General features: G+C 44.6%; 2 protein-coding genes and 1 long non-coding RNA gene across 3 annotated transcripts in view; 2 read left to right on the top strand and 1 right to left on the bottom strand.

The window, feature by feature from the left end:
- Positions 1 to 124: 124 nt before the first annotated feature.
- On the bottom strand, positions 125 to 2255 carry LOC120034340 (zinc finger protein 502). Its single transcript, XM_038980861.1, has 4 exons — positions 1839 to 2255; positions 1366 to 1450; positions 1161 to 1269; positions 125 to 948 (listed from the first exon to the last, which is right to left on the bottom strand). Exons 1-4 carry the CDS (start codon positions 2159 to 2161, stop codon positions 239 to 241), a joined length of 1227 nt encoding a protein of 408 aa, XP_038836789.1. The 5' UTR covers positions 2162 to 2255; the 3' UTR covers positions 125 to 238.
- On the top strand, positions 1869 to 8015 carry LOC120034342. Its single transcript, XR_005474029.1, has 5 exons — positions 1869 to 2006; positions 3351 to 3612; positions 5423 to 5530; positions 5797 to 6005; positions 7063 to 8015. It is a non-coding gene; the product is annotated as an uncharacterized LOC120034342 (long non-coding RNA).
- Positions 8016 to 11871: 3856 nt separating this feature from the next.
- LOC120034060 (procollagen galactosyltransferase 1-like) overlaps positions 11872 to 27049 on the top strand; it is a 34629-nt gene continuing 19451 nt past the window's right edge. The window contains exon 1 of the mRNA XM_038980476.1: positions 11872 to 12254. Coding sequence (XP_038836404.1) covers positions 12037 to 12254 — 218 coding nt within the window. The 5' untranslated portion in view covers positions 11872 to 12036. The remainder of the gene's footprint in view (positions 12255 to 27049) is intronic.

Below are 27049 nucleotides of genomic sequence, written 5' to 3'. Positions count from 1 at the left end.
ACACCTTGGCAGTTGGCTGTTACTTTTCAGGGCTATATTTCACCTCCAAAACCCATTTGAAATGAGGAAAAATATGACAGACAGCAAAATAGAGACCTAACAAATGTTGCAAAAGGGACACCTTTATTTTTCTGAAAAGCAAAGACTTCTATTCTATGAGGAAAACCTTTAATGACTGAAGTCCATCAAATCCGCTGCAGAGGCTGGTTGGTTGGTACTAGTACTGATGAGGTCTATTTTACCATCTGTCCTCTTGAAAACTGGACTCACTGTAAACATGCATGCTGAACTCTGTATGTACACCCATGTGTTTCTTAAGGTTACAGTTTTTAGTAAATCCCTTCCCACATTTCCCACAAACATAAGGTTTTTCTCCAGTGTGGGTGCGCTGGTGCATATCGAGAGTGCATTTTTGAATGAAGCTCTTGCCACAGTCGAGGCAGCGATATGGCTTTTCTCCAGTGTGGGTGCGTTGGTGGGTATAAAGATGCCCTTTCTGTGCGTATCTCTTTCCACACAGCGTGCATCGGTACGGTTTCTCTCCAGTGTGACTTCGCTGGTGTATTTCCAGCTGACTGTAACACCTGAAGTTCTTGCCACATTGCATACAGCCAAATCTTTTAGCTCCTGACGTTCTCAGGCTGTGGATCTTCATGTTCGACTTTCCCACACTGAAACTCTGAGAGGGCACATTTGTTATACCACCAGAGTTGTTTCCAGTTATGGAGTTTCTCTGTGCAGCAGGTGTGATCTGCTGTGCATCCTGGCTCTGTGAACATGCAGGCGGCATCCAATGCGTGTCCAGGTCCTCCAATTGCACTCTGGATGAGGGCGGAGTGCTGTGGTTCACTTGGCTCTCAGTAAGCATAAGGTGTTTGTCTGAGCCGTCTGGACAATGCTGATGCACATCGAGACACGCAACATCTGTATCAAGTGATGTTGCTGCTCCTGTTTGACACAGGAAGGCATGTATAAGTATATATTTTAGAACAGAATTAAACAGTTCAATCTTTATTCAGTTACACAAGACAAGCCAATGCTTCTGCATTTTGCCTATTGTATTATTGCACTAGATTACCCAACCGTCTAGGTTACCCAAATGTTCAGCAATGCCAACAGAAGTCACTGTCCTCCCTGATTTTTAACCCATCAACACTCACCCTTTTCATTTATGAGTTCGGTCTTTGGCCCACTACCCCATATGTCCACCTCTGAAGGTTCCTCCTTGATCACAATCAACTCAGGCTGGTCTCTCACCACTGTGGTAGGCTTTAGGGTAAATAACAATAGCTCAGCAAAAAATGGTAACTTGAACGACATTACAGTAAGGCTACTTGACAGAAGGAATGACAGTTCATAACTTACCACTGTTTCCAAAACAAGAGCACTATCTTCAACCGGATGGATGACGTGCATCTCTTGGGGACAAATGTTTTCCCAGGAACTCTCACTAAGCATACAAGAAAAAATATATATTTAATTCTGCCAGATAAAAAGGGTTGGGTTCATTCAATAAATAAAGTATTTCATACAATTATTTTTACATCAGCATTTATCAAGAACTACTTTACAGTTACCCAGCCTAAACCCAAAGAGCAAGCAGAAGCCACAGGATTCAAGCAGCACAGGGTTTCATGCAGAATCATTCTAATATCTGTGATTTGTGGCCAGTATAAATAATCCAGACCTGGGTTAAAAAAATATATAGCAAATTAGGCATGTGCACTTTGGGAACTAAAACACAGCACACGTATTTGACCCAGATATATTCACATACACACACACAACTGAGTCATTACCTGCCCATAGAATATTGAATAAGAGTCAACTTTGCAAACCTTTTTTTGATTGCAGGTCTTTTGGGCTCAGATTGAGGTATTTCACAATAATCGTTCATTGAACCATCTCTCACTCTTGTTGGTGTTATCGTGCGTGTATCTGTGGTTGCGTGCTGCCTGTGCCCTCGGTCGATCCAAAGCAAATTCTCCATCAACTGCAGTTTCTCTGTAAGTGCTGCTATTTCATTCCGACCACGCGTTATTTCTAATTTTAAAACCTTTGATTCGATGTCGACCAGTTTGCTTATTTCTGAAACAGCTGTTTTTGATAACGCGTCCATAACAGAAACGAGCTGTGCTTGAAAACAAAAAGCTGTCGACATTTTGGCAAAGGTATATATAAAACTCAAATATGCTGATAACTGTATGTACTACTTTCAACGAGCTGTCAAATATTTAGTTTGTTAAATATAACAATGTGTGCCTCGAGTTCTTTGTACAAACATGCACACAACAAAGACACATGGTTCCATCTACAGGATCGGAGGGGAAATCACAGCAAAGAGAAGAGGCAACTTTGTATCTAAAAAGCATTTGGGAGAATAATTTTAGAACATTTTAATTTAACAACTACCATAACTATATCGAGGTTAAATTATTATAAGTAGTTCATCAACTGTTAATTATCATTTGGTTGATTTCCATCTAATATCGTATACGATCCAGATAATCAAAGACGATTATAATGTACTAAAGACAGTTTTTAGGCTTAAATCCATATGCAGTGCACATAACACACATAGGATTTGAGGTAATCACAATCACTACAATTACCAGAATGCAACATAACAGGGCGGTCCTGGATATTTGATTGGCCAGTGGATTAATAGTTTCAGGAAGTGCCGCGAGTGGCAAAATGTTCGCCGACCAAAAAAAAAAGTTGTCATTCGACAAGATTAACTTTGAGTAAAATGTTGCTTTTCCACACTCTTTATTAGAGCTAATAGTATGAATTTGATACCTGTCTGAAACTGGTGAGCTTCACCTACTCTCCAGATTGAGATGCAAGCTATCAATGGCAATGCAGAGCTCTTTTACGTGCACCATAGTGTACACTATTACAACGTGCATCAGTGAGATTCTGCTAATAAATCAGACTGTTATACCAGTTTCTGGTTACACAGCCTGAAACTAAGCACTGCAAAAACTTGGAAAGTTTCTGTACAAGCCAGAATGTTTAACACAATTACATTTGAACGTAGGCTGATGTACAGGCAATGGAAAGCGTAGTCACATTCGGACTACAGTGAGATGTGAAGTTCCCCCGAAGAGTACTCACCATCATTATTATTATAGACCAGTCCAGTCTTACATTTTTTTGCTATATTTATTGGTAGCTGGCCCTCTTCACTGCAATTGGGGAAATTCTGCAATATCATGGTGAATTGTAAAACAATGATGTGGATTGACAGTGACACTTCCTCCTTGCTGGTATAATAAGTGCATCACTGATTATAAAATAAACTGTTTTCCGGTACATCAACCTTCTTTCTTTCCCCTCTTCTATTCCAGTCAGGATGTCAGGCAGAAGAGTAGTGGTGTTCTCTTCAGCAGCAGAGCTTGGTCCAGCTCTGGCTCACCTGGTAGCATTTCGGGCTGACAAGGCCCTGTTGGACCATGGCCGGTTCTCCCTGGGCCTCTCAGGGGGCAGCCTGGAAGGAGCAAGGAGGTGCCTGCCCTGCCAGACCTGGACTGCAGCCACTGGCTAGCAGGTTTCTGTGATGAGAGGCTGGTTCCCTTTGACGATGGAGAGAGTACCTATGGACTGTACAAGGTAACAGAATCTCATAGTTTACTGGTCCTTGCCTCGGCAGCTGCATATATTAAAATCACAGAGTTTACTGTAAATCTGATATGCACAAAAGATAACAATTAATATACACTAAATGTACAAAATATTAGGAACACCTGCTCTTTCCATGACAGACTGACCAGGTGAAGGCTATGATCCCTTATTGATGTCAGTTGTTAAATCCACTTCGATCAGTGTAGCTGAAGGGGAGGAGACAGGTTAAAGAAGGACAATTGAGACATGGATTGTGTGTAGTATGTGTGCCGTTCAGAGGGTGAATGGGCAAGACGAAATATTTAAGTGCCGTTGAATGGGGTATTGTGGGGTTTTTATAAGGTTTTTTGACATGCTTAACTAACTATAAGCTAGTAGGGCTTCTTATGCATTAAAGTTTGAATTGCTGACTCTTGTGAACCTGCATTTTCCATTGTTCTCACTTTTACCAGTGCTCAGGGCCTAACCATGAATATCAGCCTGAAATGTGTGTGTGTTAAAGAGAGCGCTGTACTGTGTGAAATATGTGTGTGTATGCAACAAAGGTATCAGTAGTGTGGGCGCTGTACTGTGTGACGAGACTGTGCTAATCTTAGAGAGACACAGGAGGGGGTGAATCAGGAGACTGCTGACTGTGGTGTACAATGGACAATAACAGATAAGCTATACACACGAAGAACATATGTGAGGTTCTGAGTAATACTATAACACACGTGATTGAATATTAGCAACTGTATTACATGTGATTGAATACTATAACAAATGTGATTAGCAACTATATCATATGTGATTGGATATTGACAAACTGTTGGTCTGGGCGCCTGGATGTCTGTGTGTGTGTGCTGGAAGTAACAGTTAGCTCAGATAAGAAGCTGGGAAGCTGTAGTTAGCCTTGAGCGAGAACAGTGGACATTGTATAACAGGTGCAGATATCTCAGACAATGTTATAAAACTGTCTGACCCCAGTCTCTGGGGTGAAGGAGCGTAATCTACACAGCAACAGCGAAAGGACACCAGAAAGCGCAAAGAAGCTGGGACCAGCTTATGTGCCAACATCAACGATAGGCTGGGTGAGTCTAAACCACGCCCAGTCTCTACTCTGACAGGCCGGCTCGGAAGTGGGAACTAATCTCTGTCACGAGTATAATATACTATCTTTGTCAGAAACAAATCAGTTCTCTGTCTTATCCTGCGTGATGAAACATTGAACCCGTATATACGGAAATTGTATTTGCCATTTATTAACTTTTGAATTAAACAATTATTTTAACCAAGTTCAGGTGTGCTACTGTTCCTATCTCAGTTGAACTTTCGCAACCCTAACAGTATGGTACTAGATGCCAGGCGTACCAGTTCAAATGTGTGTCAAGAACTGCATGGTTTTTCACACTCAACAGTTTCCTGTGTGTATCATAAATGGTCCACCACCCAAAGGACATTCAGCCAACTTGACACAACTATGGGAAGCATTTGAGTCAATATGGGCCAGCATCCCTGTGGAACGCTTTCGAAACCTTGTAGAGTCCATGCCCCGACAAATTGAGGCTGTTCTGAGGGAAAAGGGGGGTGTAACTCAATGTTAGGAAGGTGTTCCTAATGTTTTGTACAGTCAGTGCATGTGCATATTCTTATCTACAGCCTGATGTCTGTATTTTTCTTCGAGCACACATATTTAATTCAGGGGCAGGGCATTTACCTTTTTCTAGTTCTCATTAAAACCTTAAGTAAGGACAGTTCTTCTGCATCTATCAGGTTAAATAGCTCTTTATATTCAATCATGTTTTGTTTTTGTCAACAGAATCGGTTGTTCTCCTAAATCAACATCCCAGACAGTGGGGTCCTGACGATTGACCCCTCTTTATCTGTACAGGAGTGTGCTGAGGATTATGCCCGCAAACTGAAGGAGGTACACACACACACAGAGACTCACACACACACATATACACACACAGTTCATTTATCACTTGTATGGTTATGAAACAAAGTAAAGTTATGACATGAAACACTGAGATATTATAGTCTATTTTTGTATTAAAGGTAGACTCAGCGATATGACGTAGATGCAGAAAGTAAACAGCACAGTGGGTCAATTTCCGCAACAACTAAGAGTGTTGAATCGCAAGACTCAACTTCTCTGCTGATTCGGTGCCCTGTCTACCACGCTGTGAACAGTGTGAAGGGAACCCGTGCAGATACTTTGTGCGACCGCGTGGGAGCGAAGTGTTGCATCTCGCTCATCTCAATACCTCCAGTGCTGCTTGTGGCAACGTCATTTCACTGAGTCCTGAAAGGAGGATATCTCTGTGTTTGATCTGTTGCTGCTGGACATGGGGCCTGATGGACACACCTGTTCTCTCCTCCCAGACCATCCCCTGCTGTAGGTGAGCACAGTCTACAGCCCAGTTTCAGGTCGTCTTTATTGCACTGTAGCCTCATTCCATGTTGACTCCCAGGTTGTCTTTTTTTGCAGTCGCGTTGCACTGTTTATCAAATCTCACAACGCCTGGAGAAGTGTTTAGCATGTTATATGATAAAGCAATCTTCTTTAGACGACCTGGAACGCCACCTGTATCACTCACTAGGTTGTAATTCTGGTATCAAAGGAGCTAAAACTGATAATTATTTACATCAATGTTACTAATACGTCTTCTTTTTTTTTATCCATATGGTCTTGTGATGATCAGATCATGACATTACATCTGTTCTCCATGAGGGTTAAAAAACGTTTAAAAAGGCATTGCTTGGTCTGGGTGTAATTAAAGCTGTTAGGTACTATTCTCATCAGATAGTCTTTCATGAAGGAAGGACTGTCTTCTGTTATGGGAGATCAGAAAACCCTCAGCATACATGTCCCAAGCAGCCGCCCTCTCCCAGTTTCATGTTATCTGAACTGGAAATGAGCCATAACCACTCTACAGTTAGTTAAATACAAATATTTGTGTTTAGCACATGTAAGGGAAGACGTTCATGTTGACACAAACATAATGTATTGTAGTGCAAAGCCATGAATGCATGATTGCAAATTACTGTCAGACCGACATATGGGGCTTTTAACCATGTTAGAAAATCTCACACCACTTCACACACCCATTGTTAAAAATCCCCCTGGGAACCCAGCCTTCAGTCTATCATAATTAGAACATCTTTTAAAGACACTTATAGATAATATGCAGTAGGTTAAAATATGGATTCAGAGGTTTGGGGCTATAAATGAATGTATAGCCAGTATTTTGTGGCGTCTCAGTGTAAGGTTGAAAAAAATTGTCTTTAGATTCTTCCTTTCAGTTAATTCAAGTCTGGTTCTGACCAGTAGTGTGTTTATTTAATGTGTTCCGTCACACACATGTATACACCTGTCCTGCCATGCATGTGTTGTTTTAGTCACTCCACTGGCTATGCATGGACCGTTCTTGTGTTTTGGTTTTACTCCTCTTTTAGGAAACCTAGAAAATTGTGGCCCCAATCGGTGACTCGCCCAAGCCCCCACCACAACGTGTGACCATGACATTTCCCATGGTGAACTTAGCCCACTGTGTGGTCTTTGTGTCAACAGGGGGCAGCAAAGCACCAGTGCTAAAGGTACTGTATCCTATCCTCCAAACTGGCATCCTCTCTGACGCAATAATATCTCACCCTGATCCTAACCTATTAAGCATCAAGAAATGTCACTATGAAGACTTGATTCAGGTTATTTGTATTTATGTTTACCTGTAATTTACTGTTTAAAAAAATATATATCACAAAAATAGATCTCACTGTAAAACAGTAATGCATTGAGAGCATTTCTGTGGTTGTTGTTAACACTACGAGAAGTGAGCTTTTCCTTTCAAGTGCTGGAGGGTGGTGAAGGCCCGGCCCTACCTGCAGCCAGAGTGGTCCCCAGCCACGGTGAGCTGTTCTGGCTCACAGATGAACCGGCCACTGCTTCCTTGACACTCCAAATGGAGAGACCAGGCTCTGCAGCAAAACTCTACAGACCAAAGAGAAGGACAAAAAGGAGCTCAAAAACTCAACACCCACAGAGAAAAATGTACAGGATATCATTGAACAATCCTGTTCCTATTTGACAGTGTTATGTTTTAGGCATGAGATTAAACCCTACCTATCAGGGAAATGGGATTTAAGTGAATTAATGAATGAATAGGAAAAACATTGGATTGTTTACACATCAGTTGTAGAACGGTGCTGAATGTATGTATAATGATGGGGAAACCATTTGAAGTAGTTGCTGCATGATTCATTCCAGAGGAAACGGTGTAATGTCATAATAATACAAATAGTTTTACGGTTAAAGTTTCAGGGTTCTTTAGTGTGTACTATACCTCTCTCATCATTACTCAATGCCTAGGTTTACCTCCAATGTACTCACATCCTACCTTACCTTTGTCTGTACACTATGCCTTGAATCTATGCTATCGTGCCCAGAAACCTGCTCCTTTTACTCTCTGTTCCGAACGTGCTAGACGGCCAGTTTGTATAGCCTTTAGCCATACCCTTATCCTACTTCTCCTCTGTTCTTCTGGTGATGTGGAGGTTAATCCAGGTCCTGCAGTGCCTAGCTCCACTCCCACTCCCCAGGTGCTCTCATTTGTTGACTTCTGTAACCGTAAAAGCCTTGGTTTCATGCATGTTAACATTAGAAGCCTACTCCCTAAGTTTGTTTTACTCACTGCTTTAGCACACTCTGCCAACCCGGATGTCTTAGCCGTGTCTGAATCCTGGTTTAGGAAAACCACCAAAAACCCTGAAATCTCCATCGCTAACTATAACATTTTCCGCCAAGATAGAACTGCCAAAGGGGGCGGTGTTGCAATCTACTGCAAAGATAGCCTGCAGAGTTCTGTATTACTATCCAAGTCTGTACCCAAACAATTCGAGCTTCTACTTCTAAAAATGCACCTTTCCAGAAACAAGTCTCTCACTGTTGCCGCTTGCTATAGACCTCCCTCTGCCCCCAGCTGTGCCCTCGATACCATATGTGAATTGATTGCCCCCCATCTATCTTCTGAGCTCGTGCTACTAGGTGACCTAAACTGGGACATGCTTAACACTCCGGCCATCCTACAATCTAAGCTTGATGCCCTCAATCTCACACAAATTATCAATGAACCTACCAGGTATAACCCCAAATCCGTAAACACAGGCACCCTCCTAGATGTCATCCTAACTAACTCGCCCTCCAAATACACCTCTGCAGTTTTCAATCAAGATCTCAGCGATCACTGCCTCATTGCCTGCATCCGTAATGGGTCTGCAACCAAACGACCACCCCTCATCACTGTCAAACGCTCCCTAAAACACTTCAGCGAGCAGGCCTTTCAAATCGACCTGGCCGGGGTATCCTGGAATGACATTGACCTCATCCCGTCAGTAGATGATGCCTGGCTATTCTTTAAAAGTGCCTTCCTCACCATCTTAAATAAGCATGCCCCACTCAAAAAATGTAGAACTAGGAATAGATATAGTTCTTGGTTCACTCCAGACCTGTCTGCCCTTGACCAGCACAAAAACATCCTGTGGCGTTCTGCATTAGCATCGAATAGCCCCCGTGATATGCAACTTTTCAGGGAAGTTAGGAGCAAATATACACAGGCAGTTAGGAAAGCTAAGGTTAGCTTTTTCAAACAGAAATTTGCATCCTGTAGTACTAACTCAAAAAAGTTCTGGGACACTGTAAAGTCCATGGAGAATAAGAGCACCTCCTCCCAGCTGCCCACTGATCTGAGGCTGGAAAACACTGTTACCACCGATAAATCCACTATAATTGAGCATTTCAATAAGCATTTCTCTACGGCTGGCCATGCTTTCCACCTGGCTATCCCTACCCCGGTCAACTGCCCGGCACCCTCCACAGCCACCCGCCAATGCCCCCACCATTTCTCCTTCACCCAAATCCAGATAGCTGATGCTCTGAAAGAGCTGCAAAATCTGGACCCATACAAATCAGCCGGGCTAGACAATCTGGACCCTGTCTTTCTAAAATTATCTGCCGAAATTGTTGCAACCCCTATTACTAGCCTGTTCAACCTCTTTCGTATCGTCTGAGATTCCCAAAGATTGGAAAGCTCTTCAAAGGGGGTGACACTCTCGACCTGAACTGCTACAGACCTATATCTATCCTACCCTGTCTTTCTAAGGTCTTCAAAAGCCAAGTTAACAAACAGATTACCGACCATTTCGAATCCCACCGTACCTTCTCCACTATGTAATCTGGTTTCAGAGCTAGTCATGGGTGCACCTCAGCCCCGCTCAAGGTTCTAAATGACATCATAACCGCCATCGATAAGAGACATTACTGTGCAGCCGTATTCATCGACCTGGCCAAGGCTTTCGACTCTGTCAATCACCACATTCTTATTGGCAGACTCAACAGCCTTGGTTTCTCAAGTGATTGCCTCGCCTGGTTTACCAACTACTTCTCTGATAGAGTTCAGAGAGTGATAGAGTTCACTCTCTTCTCTGTATACATCAATGATGTCGCTCTTGCTGCTGGTGATTCTCTGACCCACCTCTACGCAGACGACACCATTCTGTATACTTCTGGCCCCTCTTTGGACACTGTGTTAACTAACCTCCAGACGAGCTTCAATGCCATACAACTCTCCTTCCGTGGCCTCCAACTGCTCTTAAACGCAAGTAAAACTAAATGCATGCTATTCAATCGATCACTGCCCGCACCTGCTCGCCCGTCCAGCATCACTACTCTGGACGGCTCTGACTTAGAATACGTGGACAACTACAAATACCTGGGTGTCTGGTTAGACTATAAACTCTCCTTCCAGACTCACATTAAGCATCTCCAATCCAAAATTAAATCTAGAATCGGCTTCCTATATCGCAACAAAGCATCCTTCACTCATGCTGCCAAACATACCCTCGTAAAACTGACCATCCTACCGATTCTCGACTTCGGTGATGTCATCAATAAAATAGCCTCCAACACTCTACTCAACAAACTGGATGCAGTCTATCACAGTGCCATCCGATTTGTCACCAAAGCCCCATACACTAGCCACCATTGTGACCTGTACGCTCTCGTTGGTTGGCCCTCGCTTCATACTCGTCGCCAAACCCACTGGTTACAGGTTATCTACAAGTCTCTGCTAGGTAAAGCCCCGCCTTATCTCAGCTCACTGGTCACCATAGCAGCACCCACTCGTAGCACACGCTCCAGCAGGTATATCTCACTGGTCACCCCCAAAGTCAATTCCTCCTTTGGTCGTCTTTCCTTCCAGTTCTCTGCTGCCAATGACTGGAACGAACTGCAAAAATCTCTGAAGCTGGAGACTCATATCTCCCTCACTAGCTTTAAGCACCAGCTGTCAGAGCAGCTCACAGATCACTGCACCTGTACATAGCCCATCTGTAAACAGCCCATCTATCTACCTACCTCATCCCCATACTGTATTTATTTATTTATCTTGCTCCTTTGCACCCCAGTATCTCTACTTGCACATTCATCTTCTGCACATCTATCATTCCAGTGTTTAATTGCTATATTGTAATTACTTCGCCACCATGGCCTATTTATTGCCTTAACTTACCTCATTTGCACTCACCGTATATAGACTTTTTGTTTTTCTTTTGTTCTACTGTATTATTGACTGTATGTTTTGTTTATTCCATGTGTAACTCTGTGTTGTTGTATGTGTCGAATTGCTATGCTTTATCTTGGCCAGGTCGCAGTTGCAAATGAGAACTTGTTCTCAACTAGCCTACCTGGTTAAATATAGGTAAAATAAAAAATTATATTTAAAAAATATTTAAAAAATGTAAAAATTATCTCGTGGAATTGTATGGGATTCCAACTAGCTGCTTGTATGGTAGCCTCCGCCTGAAAGGCTCCACATGAGACCAGTGTTTACTTTGTTACTAATCTGTTGACCGCTGTACTTTGAAGTCCGACTTTGCATTGGACTATCAAAGTGGGCGATAAAATGTATGACATGCACTTCTGTCCAACCAAAACATTTATGATGTTGATGATAAACTGAAATGGCACATGCCCTTCTTGGCTAAAGGGTACAGTGATGAAAATAAAAGTGAATATTTGTACAGAATTATTATCAATATTAACATTACAAATCGATTAATGTAGGTTAAAAAAACGAATTTGCTCAATTCGCAATAGTTTCCACGTGCAAAAATGATTATTCAACATGTCATTATAAACTTGCTGTTACATTGTAACAACCACCGTGTAATTTAGGCCCATCCCCTTTAAACATTGAGGGACATTCCCTTTAATCCTCTGGTTGACTAGAGCCTGAGACTATTTGCAGCGTTGTCACTGAGGTGTTGCGTTTTTGTCGGTGGTGACATATTTTCATGAAAGGGCTTCAAGTCAGTGAAATATTTGCTCTTTCTGCATAGTGTACGTCTTTGTTAGTGTATAACTTGCTGGGCTTTGCGATGCACCGGTACATCTTCCTTCTGTCCACCGCCCTGACGTTACTGTTCTCCGGACCAGCTCAAGGATACTTCCCCGAAGAACGCTGGAGCCCCGAATCTCCACTTCTTGCCCCCCGGGTCCTCATTGCCCTTGTCTGCCGCAACTCTGAACATTCTCTGCCTTATTTCCTTGGAACTATCGAACGTCTGAATTATCCCAAGGACCGCGTGGCAATTTGGTAAGTGTCTCAGTTTAAATGTGAGGTATGGTCTCTGTTTTATGATGGTATTGCTGTGGCTAGCATGTTCGATAGCTAACGTTACTGTAATTTACAAGGGCAGGGTGTCATATTCCTCGTTACTGGTCAATTTTATTATTTTTAAATGACAGTCGAAAGCAACTTTCCTAGCTCCAACCACATTGTACATATGCAACATCAGAATTACAGCTATCATCACAAAGGTTCCGGAAAGATGAATCCAGTCGAGGTGGGCGCGACTTTCAGTCTTGCACTGTCTGGGAAAGTATTTAGGGGGAAACGGGGTAGTCATTTTCCTGCAACGTCACCATATTCTCGAATTAATTACGTAGAGTGCACTGCATGGTGCATAGTGTTCAATTGAATTGGTCGTATGTTTGGCATTTCTGTTGAGGTAGTAGCAGATACTACTATCCAGTGCCTACGTGGTAATAATTCACCCATTGGAAACACAGAAAGGATAGAGCCCCCTTCTTGTAACTAGCTGAGACCTGTCTATCCGTCTTCTACTGTATTTCTCCTCACCTTGGCCAAGTAGAGCATATCCCCTCAGTCTGCAGACTATTCACTATTCAGATTTATGAATGTGTCGCCCTAAGGGATAGGCAAAATACTGATCAGTTAGTTAAGCTATTAAACTGAGATGATGACTACAGGAAATATAGCCACAGAAAATCTCTTGATTGTTCCCCATGATGAAAGCGGGGAGGGGACTGTGGATCTTTATATTTTAGCAGTCTAAATGACTGGGTGGTGGGTAGGAGGTCAATTGGAGTATTTATTGGTATTAACCTCCAGGTCAGATAAAATACTGTGTAGCCTATTGCTAAACAGTGTACTGATGTTGTTTGGAGGTAAATAAAATAAACAATGACTTGGAACATCCACTACTGATATAGATATAATGTTAGTGAATTAGTTGTGTACAGGCTGACCACATTAGTTTAGATTAACACTTTAACACTGATAATGTAGTTAAATGAATGGCATTCAGTTGTTTTAAAGGGTTTGAGTGTGATGTGCAAAGGGTAGCAATGTAGTTTACTGTCCGATTAAAAAATAAAAATGTGGTGGGGAGAGTAAGGTTCAACATGCTTGTCCACCTGTGTCTTGTGTGCTACAGTACCAACCCACTGGGCACAGATGTCAATTCAACGTCTGTTCCAAGTCGGTTCAATGTAATTTCATTGAAATTATGTGGAAACAACATTGATTCAACCAGCGTGCCCTGAGTGGGAACACTCTCACCCTGTCCTCTCCCGGTGCACTCAAACCTTTCAGGGACATACTTCCAGATGTGAAAGTATATTTAATTTCCTCCCGGTACGGGGACCTCCTATGTGTGCACTTGTTGAAAACATTTTCATGGGCCTAATCATAGAATTACGTATAGAATCCCTATTAATTTAATAGGATCCCATAGGCCTAATAGTAAAGATTTGTAATTTAACTTTTAAATGTATTTCATTTTAATGTGACATAAACACAACCAGTCATGATGTTTTCATCTGATTGTCAAACAATTACTTCAAAAGGTTCATGTAGGCTACCTGCGCACGTTACTCAGGGACGGCCTAAGAATTTTGTTAAGGGGGTGCAAAAAAATTCATGTTTTATAGCCTCATTTAGATATTTTTCTACTCTGAATTTCCAACATTTGGTAAGCTATTTATTAGTCAACATGTCTATAATTAGATACATGTAGCTTCTGTCATTAGTTGATGATCTAGAATACAATATAAAGGCTTGCTCACACTGGCGTAGCACACTATAGCACAGCTATACTGAAAAAGTCAGTTCATATAAGGAAATCAGTCAATTGAATAAATGCATTTTTAGTCCCTAATCTATGGATTTCACATGACTGGGAATACAGATATGAATCTATTGGTCACAGATACCGTGCATTCAGAAAGTATTCAGAACCCTTGAGTTTTTCCACGTTTTGTTACGTTACAGCTATGGATGCACGATATATCGGTGAGCATATCGGAATCGGCCGATATTAGCTAAAAATGCCAACATCAGTATCGGCCCGATGTCTAGTTTAACACCAATGTGCAAAACCGATGTCAAAGCTGACGTGCACACCTATATAACGTAGGTACATGACATAATGACGCCACGTAAAATTTTGCGCTACACGTGCAACACAGCATTCCTAACCTAGCCAACAATGTTTGCTGTGTGGATCAAGCAGTCAACAAGTCGAGCAGTCATTTGAAAGAGTAAGAACATTTCAGCGAGACAACTCAAAAGGCAAAATCCATTAACGCCAAGATAATGGAATTCATTGCCCTTGACAATCAACCGTTCTCTGTTGTGGGTGATGTTGGCTTTCGCGACTGGTCGAGCACCAGTACACACTACCAAATGCGCTATTTTTCAGATGTTGCCCTACCGGAGTTACACACTCATAGCGTCACTGTTATTAGCTTCACGACATACTATGGAACGCCATTTGGGTCTTTGCGTGTCAAAAAAGATACACGTCAAATAACACTAATTGACAATAGCACTATTTGACGCGTTAAATAAGCTTTTAATTCTAGAATGTTGTGTGTTCTGAATTTGCACGTGCAAGCCAAGCGCCACCGCTGCTATCAGTATGTCACGACTTCTGCCGAAGTCGGTTCCTCACCTTCTTCGGGCGGTGTTCAGCGGTCGACGTCACTGGTCTTCTAGCCATCGCCGATCCATTTTTCGTTTTCCATTTGTTTTGTCTTGTTTTCCCACACACCTGGTTTTCATTCCCTCATTACGTGTTGTATATTTAACACTCTGTTCCCCCCATGTCTTTGTGTGGAATTGTTTGTTGTAGTGCTTGTGCACATTGTTGTCTGGTGCGCGACGGGTTTTGTACCCATACGTTGTTATTCTGGATGCCGGTGGTTTTGTATATTAAACTGCTCCGGTTATTACCCAGTTCTGCTCTCCTGCGTCTGACTTCTCTGCCACCAGTTACGCACCCCTTACAGAATTCCGCACCAAATCTATGGAGTCAGCAGGAGCAGGTGCCCCTGGTATGGGGGTCGAGGAGCGCGTCCAGGAACACACAGTGATGCTCCACAATCTCGGCGCCATGGACCTCATCGTCCAAGCTATGGACCGCTGGGAGAGACGGGGAGTTCCTCCGGCACCTCCACCAGCACAACAGGGGCCTCCACTACTCGCTCCCCCTGCACCCGTTTCCAGTGGGATTCGCCTCGCCATCCCCAGGGAGTACGATGGGATGGCTGCTCGCTGCCAGGGTTTCCTGCTTCAGTTGGAATTATACCTGGCCACCGTCCACCCGGCTCCTTCGGGCCGTGAAAGGGTGTCCGCCCTCGTCTCCTGCCTCTCGGGGAAAGCCCTGGAGTGGGCCAACGCCGTGTGGGTGGAGGGAGATGCGGTGCTGGACCACTTTGAAGAGATCACCCGTCGTTTCCGGGCAGTCTTCGACCACCCGACCGAGGGTAGAGCGGCGGGTGAATGTCTTTTCCACCTGCGGCAGGGAACGAGGAGCACACAGGAGTTTGCGTTGGACTTTCGGACCCTGGCCGCCGGAGCGGGATGGAACGTCAGGGCCCTGATCGACCACTATCGTTGCAGTTTGCGCGAGGACGTCCGTCGAGAGTTGGCCTGCAGGGACACCACCCTCACCTTTGACCAGCTGGTGGACCTGTCCATTCGGCTGGATAACCTGCTGGCTACCCGCGGACATACCCCAGCACCACCGCTCCGATGCCCATGGGAGGTTCTGCGCTCAGGGAGACCGGAGGAGGTTCCGTCTCGTGCACCATCTGTGGCCGCAGAGGTCACACTGCCGGTCGGTGCCGGGATGGTTCCTCTGGGGGTCGAGGCAGCAGGCAGGACACTCTGGCGTCACCCCAGATGAGAAGGCACCATTCTCACCCAGAGCCCTCTGTTGCACACATGTTTTTGTTTGTTACTTTTCCTGAGTTTTCCCCGCATTCCCAGCATAAGGCGCTCGTCGATTCAGGCGCGGCTGGGAATTTTATAGACAGATCATTTGCACATAGTTTATGGATCCCCATCGTTCGTGTGGCTATGCCCTTCCCAGTTCATGCTTTAGACAGTCGACCATTAGGGTCAGGGTTAATTAGGGAGGCCACCGCTCCTCTGGGCATGGTGACGCAGGGGGGTCACACGGAGAGAATCAGTCTCTTTCTCATTGACTCTCCTGCGTTTCCCGTGGTGCTAGGCCTACCCTGGTTAGCTTGTCATGACCCCACTGTTTCATGGCAACGGAGGGCTCTCACGGGGTGGTCGCGAGAGTGCTCGGGGAGGTGTTTAGGGGTTTCCGTAGGTGCTACTACGGTGGAAAGTCCAGACCAGGTCTCCACCGTGCACATTCCTCCCGAATATGCCGATTTGGCTCTCGCCTTCTCCAAAAAGAAGGCGACTCAATTACCACCCCATCGACAGGGGGTTTGTGCGATAAATCTCCTGGTAGACGCCGCAGTTCCCAGGAGTCACGTGTATCCCCTGTCACAGGCGGAGACGGCGGCTATGGAAACATGTCTCTGAATCCCTGCGTCGGGTACATTCGGTCTTCCACTTCACCAGCCTCCTCGAGTTTCTTTTTTGTGCAGTTACCCTCTACCTCTTATCGCCACGGTGATTAAGTCAATGCACGGGTTGCGCTTCTTCACCGAGCTAGATCTCAGTAGTGCTTACAACCTAGTGCATATCCGGGAGGGAGACGAGTGTTCAGTACAACCTCAGGGCATTATGAGTACCTCGTCATGCCGTACGGGTTGATGAATGCTCCATCAGTCTTCCAAGCCTTTGTAGACGAGATTTTCAGGGACCTGCACGGGCAGGGTGTAGTGGTGTATATTGATGACATTCTGATTTACTCCGCTACACGCGCCGAGCATGTGTCCCTGGTGCGCAGGGCGCTGAGGTTTATCCGGGGTTTTGGTCAGGTAGCGGCTCCCATTACCTCACTGCTGAAGGGGGGCCCGGTACGTTTGCAGTGGTCGGCTGAGGCGGACAGGGCTTTTGGTCACCTGAGGGCTCTGTTTACCTCGGCTCCCGTGCTGGCCCTTCCGGATCCCTCTTTGGCATTCATAGTGGAGGTGGACGCGTTCGAGGCTGGGATAGGAGCCGTGCTCTCTCAGCGCTCGGGTACGCCGAAGAAGCTCCGCCCCTGTGCCTTCTTCTCGAGGAATCTCAGCCCGGCGGAGCGAAACTATGACATGGGGGACCGGGAGCTGTTGGCTGTCGTCAAGGCTTTGAAGGCGTGGAGACATTGGCTTGAGGGGGCTAAACACCCATTTCTCATCTGGACTGACCACCACAATCTGGAGTACATCCGGGCGGCAAAGAGACTGAACCCTCGCCAGGCAAGGTGGGCCATGTTTTTCACCCGTTTTGTTTTCACACTTTCTTACAGACCAGGTTCCCAGAACGTGAAGGCAGACACACTGTCCCGGCTGTATGACACAGAGGAGCGGCCCATGGATCCCACCCCCATACTCCCGGCCTCCTGCCTGGTGGCGCCGGTAGTGTGGAAGCTGGACGCAGACATTGAGCAGCAATGGGGTGCCTTAGGACATAGTGTCTGATCGGGGTCCCCAGTTCACTTCGAGGGTCTGGAGGGCGTTCATGTAACGTCTGGGGGTCTCGATCAGCATTACCTTGGGTTTTCACCCCGAGAGTAACGGGCAGGTGGAGTGAGTTAACCAGGATGTGGGTAGGTTTCTGAGGTCTTATTGCCAGGACCGGCCGGGGGAGTGGGCGGCGTTCGTGCCCTGGGCAGAGATGGCCCAGAACTCGCTCTGCCACTCCTCCACTAACCTCTACCCCCTTCTAGTGTGTACTGGGGTATCAGCCGGTTCTGGCTCCTTGGCATCAGAGTCAGACCGAGGCTCCTGCGGTGGACGACTGGTTCCGGCGCGCGGAGGAGACATGGAATGCCGCCCATGTTCACCTTCAGTGCGCAGTGCTGCGCCAGAAAGCCAGCGCAGACCGTGCGGGGGACCAGGTCTGGCTCTCGACCCGAAACCTGCCCCTCCGCCTGCCCTGCCGGAAGCTGGGTCCGTGGTTTGTGGGGCCATTTAAAGTCCTGAGGAGACTGAACGAGGTGAGTTACAGGTTACAGCTTCCCCCCGATTGCCGTATTAACCCCTCGTTCCATGTGTCTCTCCTTAGGCCGGTGGTGGCTGGCCCGCTCCAGGAGTCTGAGGTGCGGGAGGTTCCTCCGCCCCCTCTGGACATCAAGGGGCCATTGACAGAAGTTTACATACACTAAGTTGACTATGCCTTTAAACAGCTTGGAAAATTCCAGAAAATGATGTCATGGCTTTAGAAGCTTCTGATAAGCTAATTGACATCATTGGAGTCAATTGGAGGTGTACCTGTGGATATATTTCAAGGCCTACCTTCAAACTCAGTGCCTCTTTGCTTGACATCATGGGAAAATCCAAAGAAATCAGCCAAGACCTCAGAGAAACAATTGTAGACCTCCACAAGTCTGGTTCATCCTTGGGAGCAATTTCCAAACACCTGAAGGTAACACGTTCATCTGTACAAACAATAGTACGCAAGTATTAACACCATGGGACCACGCAGCCGTCGTACCGCTCAGAAAGGAGACGTGTTTTGTCTCCTAGAAATGAACGTACTTTGGTGCGAAAAGTGCAAATCAATCCCAGAACAACAGCAAAGGACCTTGTGAAGATGCTGGAGGAAACGGGTACAAAAGTATCTATATCCACAGTTAAAGGAGTCCTATATCGATATAACCTGAAAGGCCACTCAGCAAGGAGGAAGCCACTGCTCCAAAACCGCCATAAAAAAGCGAGACTACGGTTTGCAACTGCACATGGGGACAAAGATTGTACTTTTTGGAGAAATGTCCTCAGGTCTGATGAAACAAAAATAGAACTGTTTGGCCATAATGACCATCGTTATGTTTGGAGGAAAAATGGGAACGCTTGCAAGCCGAAGAACACCATCCCAACCGTGAAGCACGGGGGTGGCAGCATCATGTTGTGGGGGTGCTTTGCTGCAGGAGGGCCTGGTGCACTTCACAAAATAGATGGCTTCATGAGGAAGGAAAATTATGTGGATATATTGATGCAACATCTCATGACATCAGTCAGGAAGTTAAAGCTTGGTCGCAAATGGGTCTTCCAAATGGACAATGACCCCAAGCATACTTCCAAAGTTGTGGCAAAATGGCTTAAGGACAACAAAGGCATGGTATTGGAGTGGCCATCACAAAGCCCTGACCTCAATCCTATAGAAAATTTGTGGGCAGAACTGAAAAGCGTGTGCAAGCAAGAAGGCTTGCAAACATGACTCAGTAACACCAGCTCTGTCAAGAGGAATGGGCCAAAATTCACCCAACTTATTGTGGGAAGCTTGTGAAAGGCTACGTTTGACCCAAATTTAACAATTTAAAAGCAATGCTACCGAATACCAATTGAGTGTATGTAAACTTCTGACCCACTGGGAATGTGATGAAAGAAATAAAAGCTGAAATAAATCATTCTCTCTACTATTATTCTGACATTTCACATTCTTAAAGTGGTGATCCTAACTGACTTGCCTATTTAAAGGTAAAAAAAATAAAAATAAAAAATAAACTGGAAATTTTACTAGGATTAAATGTCAGGAATTGTGAAAAAATGAGTTTAAATGTATATGGCTAAGGTGTATGTAAACTTCCGACTTCAATTGTATATTCCTCAGATCCAAAATGAATGGAAAATGTCATTATTGGCATAGGCCTATCTGGATCTACACAACCAATGTCAGAATTACATTTGTAGGCTACCCGTGCATATGGTTTCTGGAGAGCAGAGGAGGAGTGGATTTGGACTGTACACGAGTTGGAGAGGTCTTGGTTTGTGTAATCGGGAGTTTGATGTGTATGTAAGTAAATCTTGGACAGCTAGAGTGAGGAGACAGGAGTGAACAAACTTAGCAAGGAGCTGCAGTGTTTTCACAGACCAGTGTGACATCAGCAATCCACTTCACACTGAGAAGATAGGACCTGCTTTGGCTGCCTGCTATTAGGACTGGAGAATTACAAGCTGTGCTGTCAGTGGCACTGTTGTGCCTAGAGGTTTAGGCCAGACCAGCACTCTGACTCTGTTGCCTGTTTGGAAACAACCCCTATGCACTATTCTGCATAATTTGGATAGATTAAGGCTAAGCAATATGGGAAGTAGCTCCTCCCTTGGGCCCCATCTAGAAACAGCCCTTAGCTCCTAACCCCTAGGCACTGATCTGGAAGAATTTGACAGGAAGGCCTGCAGACTAAACATGAAGATAGTTAGCTCCTCGTTGCCCTCTGCTTACAGAGTAGCCTACCTAGCCAATCCTCTCACATCTACATGCCTAAAGGAGGTAGGGGATAGGGGTTGTCTCTTGACGGGGCCTAGGGCTCAGGAGGAGTGATAGGTGTTGTAACTAGAGAACGACCGATATTGTCACACTCTGATCTGTTTCACCTGTCCTTGTGATTGTCTCCACCCCTTCCAGGTGTCGCTTATTTTCTCTGGTGTATTTATCCCTGTCTCTTTGAGCCAGTTGGTCTTGTATGTTTTCAAGTCAACCAGCGTGTTTTCCGTACTCCTTTTCTATTCTCTTTTTGCTTGTCCTCCCGGGTTTTGACCCTTGCCAGTTTTCTGGACTCCATTCCCGCCTTCCTGACCATTCTGCCTGCACTGACCTCGAGCCTGTCTGCCCTTCGGTACCTCCTGGACTCTGAACTGGTTTTGAGCTTTTGCCTTTATACAACCATTCTTTTGCCTACCCCTTTTTGGATTTAATAAACTTCAAAAACTCTTACCATCTGCCTCCTGTGTATGCATCTGGGTCTCGCCTTGTGCCCTTATAGATATGGATATTTTTTTTACGCCCAATACCAATTTTTGGGGGTCAAGGAGGCCGATGGCCGATATTTTAGGCTGATATTCAATATCCATTACATTTTAACATTTTGATGACAATATTCCAGAGACAGCAGTGTATATTCGTTAATACAGCAAAATAACACAATACATTTGACTTTATTTTTACCAATCTAACTACATAACATTATTTTACTTGAATGGTAAATCTCTTGATAAACTTGGTAAATTAAGATGGCATAGACCTACTCACAATACAGGTGAATGCATATTCAATAGGAGTGTGTACATGCATTGAGTTATTGAGCTTGTTTTGGCTAATCAGTGATAGGCCAAAACAAGCTCAATAATTCAATGCATGCCACTCCTATTGAATATGCATAGCTATGGCTATAGCTATAGCGTAGCTATGGTGCTACAGGTAACAACATCTATTTGTCTTCCATTTGGGATTTATATTAGCCTACAACTGATCTGAAATGGGCAGTATTTCTGTTGCATGTATTTGAAATATGTATTTGAATTACTTTTAAGTATTTTGGAATTGGAATTACACTGGGCTGAACTACACTCCAATGTATTTTCAAAATACAAAATCATTTTCTATAAAAAATGTTTATAGCGGTTCACCCTGCGTTGGTATCAGAAGTCTGATACGCTATGGTGTGATAACAGCGTCTGCTAAATTAACTAAATGTATATGTTTAAATGTTTGTTGAGGGGAAAGTACTTGATACAATTGTGATATGTTGTTGTCTCACCTGCATTCGGAAAGTATTCAGACCCCTTGACTTTTTCCACGTTTTCTTACGTTACAGCCTTATTCTAAAATGGATTCAATAAAAAAAAATCCTCATCAATCTTTAAACAATACCACATAATGACAAAACGAAAACAGGTTTTTAAAAATGTATTTACGTTTATATATATTTTTTTTTACATAAGTATTCAGACCCTTTGCTAAGACAAGGAACTTCACTGGACTTTATGCAAACTGGAAACCATATATCCTGAGGCTGCATTTATTGTAGAGGGGGATTTTAACAAAGTAAATTTGAGGAAAAGGCTTCCTAAATTCTATCAGAATATCGACTGTAGCACTCGCGCTGGAAAAACACTCGACCATTGCTACTCCAACTTTCGGGATGCATACTAGGCCCTCCCCCGCCCTCCTTTCGGCAAATCTGACCACGACTCCATTTTGCTCCTCCCTTCCTATAGGCAGAAACTCAAACAGGAAGTACCCGTGCTAAGGACTATTCAATGCTGGTCTGACCAATCGGAATCCACGCTTCAAAATTGTTTTGATCACGCAGACTGGGATATGTTCCGGGTAGCTTCGGAGAATAATATTGACTTGTACACCGAGACGGTTACTGATTTTATCAAGAAGTGTATAGGAGATGTTGTGCCCACTAAAACCTACACTAACCAGAAACCGTGGATAGATGGCAGCATTCAACCCTAAACTGAAGCGCGGACCACCGCATTTAACCATGGCAAGGTGACTGGGAATATGGTAGAATACAAACAGAGTGGTCCTTCCCTCCATAAGGCAATCAAACAGGCAAAACGTCAGTACAGAGAAAGTGGAGTCGCAATTCAACGGCTCAGACACGAGACGTATGTGGCAGGGTCTACAGACAATCACGGACTACAAAAGGAAAACCAGCTACGTCGCAGACACCGACACCTTGCTCCCAGCTACCAAGGACTGTGGGCTCTCCTTCTCCGTGGCCGACATGAGACATTTAAGACATTTAAGACGTGTTAACCCTCGCAAGGCTCCCGGCCCAGACGGCATCCCTAGCCACATCCTCAGAGCATGTGCAAACCAGCTGGCTGGTGTGTTTACGGACATTCAATCTCTCCCTTTCCCTGTCTGCTGTCCACACATGCTTCAAGATGGCCACCATTGTCCCTGTACCCAGGAATGTAAAGGTAACAGAACTAAATGACTATCGCCTGGTAGCACTCACTTCTGTCATCATTAAGTGCTTTGAGAGACTAGTCAAGGATCATATCACCTCCACCTTACCTGTCACCCTAGACCCACTCCAATTTCCTTACCGCTCCAATAGGTCCACAGACGATGCAATCGGCATCACACTGCACACTGCCCTATCCCATCTGGAAAAGAGGAATACCTATGTAAGAATGCTGCTAATTGACTATAGCTCAGCATTCAACACCATAGTACCCTCCAAGCTCGAGGCCCTGGGTCTGAACCCTGCCCTGTGCAATTGGGTCCTGGACTTCCTGACGGGCCGCCCCCAGGTGGTGAAGGTAGGAAACAACACCTCCACTTCGCAGATCCTCAACACTGGGGCCCCACAAGGGTGCATGCACAGCCTCCTTCCTGTACTCCCTGTTCACCCATGGCTGCGTGGCCATGCACGCCTCCAACTCAATCATCAAGTTTGCAGATGACACAACAGTAGTAGGCTTTATTACCATCAACGATGAGGGCTCTGGTAGTGTGGTGTCAGGAAAATAACCTCACTCAACGTCAACAAAACAAAGGAGATGATCGTGGACTTCAGGAAACAGCAGAGGGAGCACCCCCCAATCCACATCGAAGGGACAGCAGTGGAGAAAGTGGAAAGTTTTAAGTTCCTCGGCGTACACATCACGGACAAACTGAAATGGTCTGAATGGTAGGCCAAAAAGATCATCAAGGACAACAACCACCCAAGCCACTGCCTGTTCACCCAGTTATCATCCACAAGGCAAGGTCAGTACAGGTGCATCAAAGCTGAGACCGAGAGACTGAAAAACAGCTTCTATCTCAAGGCCATCAGACTGTTAAATAGCCATCACTTGGTGCTGTTTACTGCTACAATGAGAACTAGCTCAATGGCGATGACATTTGCTACCAAGCCATACATGTGCATAATATCTTACAAGGAGAGCGAAGGTAGGAAAAACTATGAAACGATGATGCACGTCAATATACGGATACGATTGCGGCTGGTCAGATCAGCAAACCAGTAAATAGCTAACTTTACTCAGCAAGTCAGGTGGCTCGTTGCCGAAAATGGTGCATATAGCTAGCTAGCCACATTTGCTACTAGCTCCTATCTGATATCTTAGCACCATGTTTATCTAGCCAGCAAGAGAGCAATAGTAAAGACGTATTTTTGTAGGCACTAAATCAAAATCAAATAAAATGTATTTATATAGCCCTTCTTACATCAGCTGATATCTCAAAGTGCTGTACAGAAACCAAGCCTAAAACCCCAAACAGCAAGCAATGCAGGTGTAGAAGCACTGCGGCTAGGAAAAACTCCCTAGAAAGGCCAAAACCTAGGAAGAAACCTAGAGAGGAACCAGGCTATGAGGGGTGGCCAGTCCTCTTCTGGCTGTGCCGGGTGGAGATTATAACAGAACATGGCCAAGATGTTCAAATGTTCATAAATGACCAGCATGGTCAAATAATAATAATCACAGTAGTTGTTGAGGGTGCAACAAGTCAGCACCTCAGGAGTAAATGTCAGTTGGCTTTTCATAGCCGATCATTGAGAGAATCTCTACCGCTCCTGCTGTCTCTAGAGAGTTGAAAACAGCAGGTCTGGGACAGGTAGCACGTCCGGTGAACAGGTCAGGGTTCCATAGCCGCAGGCAGAACAGTTGAAACTGGAGCAGCAGCACGGCCAGGTGGACTGGGGACAGCAAGGAGTCATCATGCCAGGTAGTCCTGAGGCATGGTCCTAGGGCTCAGGTCCTCCGAGAGAGAGAAAGAAAGAGAGAATTAGAGAGAGCATACTTAAATTCACATAGGACACCGGATAAGACAGGAGAAGTACTCCAGATATAACAGACTGACCCTAGCATCCCCATCACAAAAACTACTGCAGCATAAATACTGGAGGCTGAGACAGGAGGGGTCAGGAGACACAGTGGCCCCATCCGATGATACTCCCGGACAGGGCCAAACAGGCAGGATACAACCCCAACCTTTTTGCCAAAGCACAGCCCCCACACCACTAGAGGGATACCTTCAACCACCAACTTACTATCCTGAGACAGTATAGCCCACAAAGATCTCCGCCACGGCACAACCCAAGGGGGGGCGCCAACCCAACCCTAACTCCGCCATAGTTCGTTGGACAAAGGGTATGAGAATGAGTTTTTTTATTTTTTTTTGATAGGCCTCTGGTAAACACAGGCTTAGGAGATCTTATACGTTTTGTCACTTTTTTAAAAATTATTTTATTAAAATGAAGCATAAAAGGCTTTATAATTCATAAAATGTCAATTTAACTGACTGATATTATTTCATAGTACAAAACGTATAATATCTCCTAAACCTGTATTAATTTCAGGGTTCTGATCTAGAAGCATGGTTTTGACTGCTCCTACAGTTTTGCATAGGTATTACAGTTTAACTAATGCCCCGGCCCAAAAAGATGATTTCCGTACACGGCCACATAGAGAAGTCAGATTCGAAAATTCCTAATACGACATTTTAGTCATTGCTTTGTGCATAAAACATCCATTGAATTATTCAAATAATTGTCGCTGAGGCCAATTGTTTTTTCATCACTCACCATTTTATATTCGTCTGACATATTTTTGGATGATGTGTTGACGTCATCGCTTCTCGCGCTACTCTCTGTGCGCACTGAGTGCTAGTGACGTGATGGTGGTCCATGTAAACCGGATGCAACCCGGATATAGACGGTCCATGAATCAGCGTATGCGAAAGTGAGTAGATTACCTTATTATTACTGAATTAACAAAAATAATTAGATTTTTGTCACTGTGTCAATTCATCCATTTCTCAATACTCCACCTTTCTTTTGGAGAATGAGCTAGCTTGCTGCTGATTTTTCCAGCTAGACATTAATTTGCATTGTGCAGTGCATGTGGCTCAGACGGTGAGTGTCGGCTGGCATAGCTGCTGTTATGCTATGCAGAGGGACTATCAGCAAAGCCGATAGAGATGGGCCAATAGCCGATAGACTAGAAAAGGCCTGCCTCCCGAGTGGCGCAGCGGTCTAAGGCACTGCATCGCAGTGTTAGAGGCATCAATACTAGAGGTCGCCCGATTATGATTTTTCAACGCCGATGCCGATTATTGGCGGACCAAAAAATGCTGATACCGATTAATCGGCCGATTTATATTTATTTATTTATTTGTAATAATGACAATTACAACAATACTTAATGAACACTTTTATTTTAACTTAATATAATACATACATAAAATATATTTAGCCTCAAATAAATAATGAAACATGTTCAATTTGGTTTAAATAATGCAAAAACAAAGTGTTGGAGAAGAAAGTAAAAGTGCAATATGTGCCATGTAAAAAAGCTAACGTTTAAGTTCCTTGCTCAGAACATGAGACCATTTGAAAGCTGGTGGTTCCTTTTAACATGAGTCTTCAATATTCCCAGGTAAGAAGTTTTAGGTTGTAGTTATTATAGGAATTATAGGACTATTTCTCTCTATTCCATTTGTATTTCATTAACCTTTGACTATTGGATGTTCTTATAGGCACTATACTATTGCCAGTGTAACAGTATAGCTTCCGTCCCGCTCCTCGCCCCTATCTGGGCTCGAACGAGGGACACATCGACAACAGCCACCCTCGAAGCATTGTTACCCATCGCTCCACAAAAGCCGTGGCCCTTGCAGAGCAAGGGGAACAACTACTTCAAGGTCTCAGAGCGAGTGATGTCACTGATTGAAACACTATTAGCGCGCACCCCGCTAACTAGCTAGCCATTTCACATCGGTTACACCAGCCTAATCTCGGGAGTTGATAGGCTTGAAGTCATAAACAGCTCAATGCTTGAAGCACAGCAAAGAGCTGCTGGCAAATGCAGGAAAGTGCTGTTTGAATGAATGCTTACGAGCATGCTGCTACCTACCACCGCTCAATTAAATATCAAATC

This window comes from Salvelinus namaycush, chromosome 41, assembly GCF_016432855.1.
Source record: "Salvelinus namaycush isolate Seneca chromosome 41, SaNama_1.0, whole genome shotgun sequence".
Lineage (NCBI taxonomy): Eukaryota > Metazoa > Chordata > Actinopteri > Salmoniformes > Salmonidae > Salvelinus > Salvelinus namaycush.
Note: the sequence above shows the minus strand (reverse complement) of the source record. Positions and strands in the feature narration are given on the sequence as shown.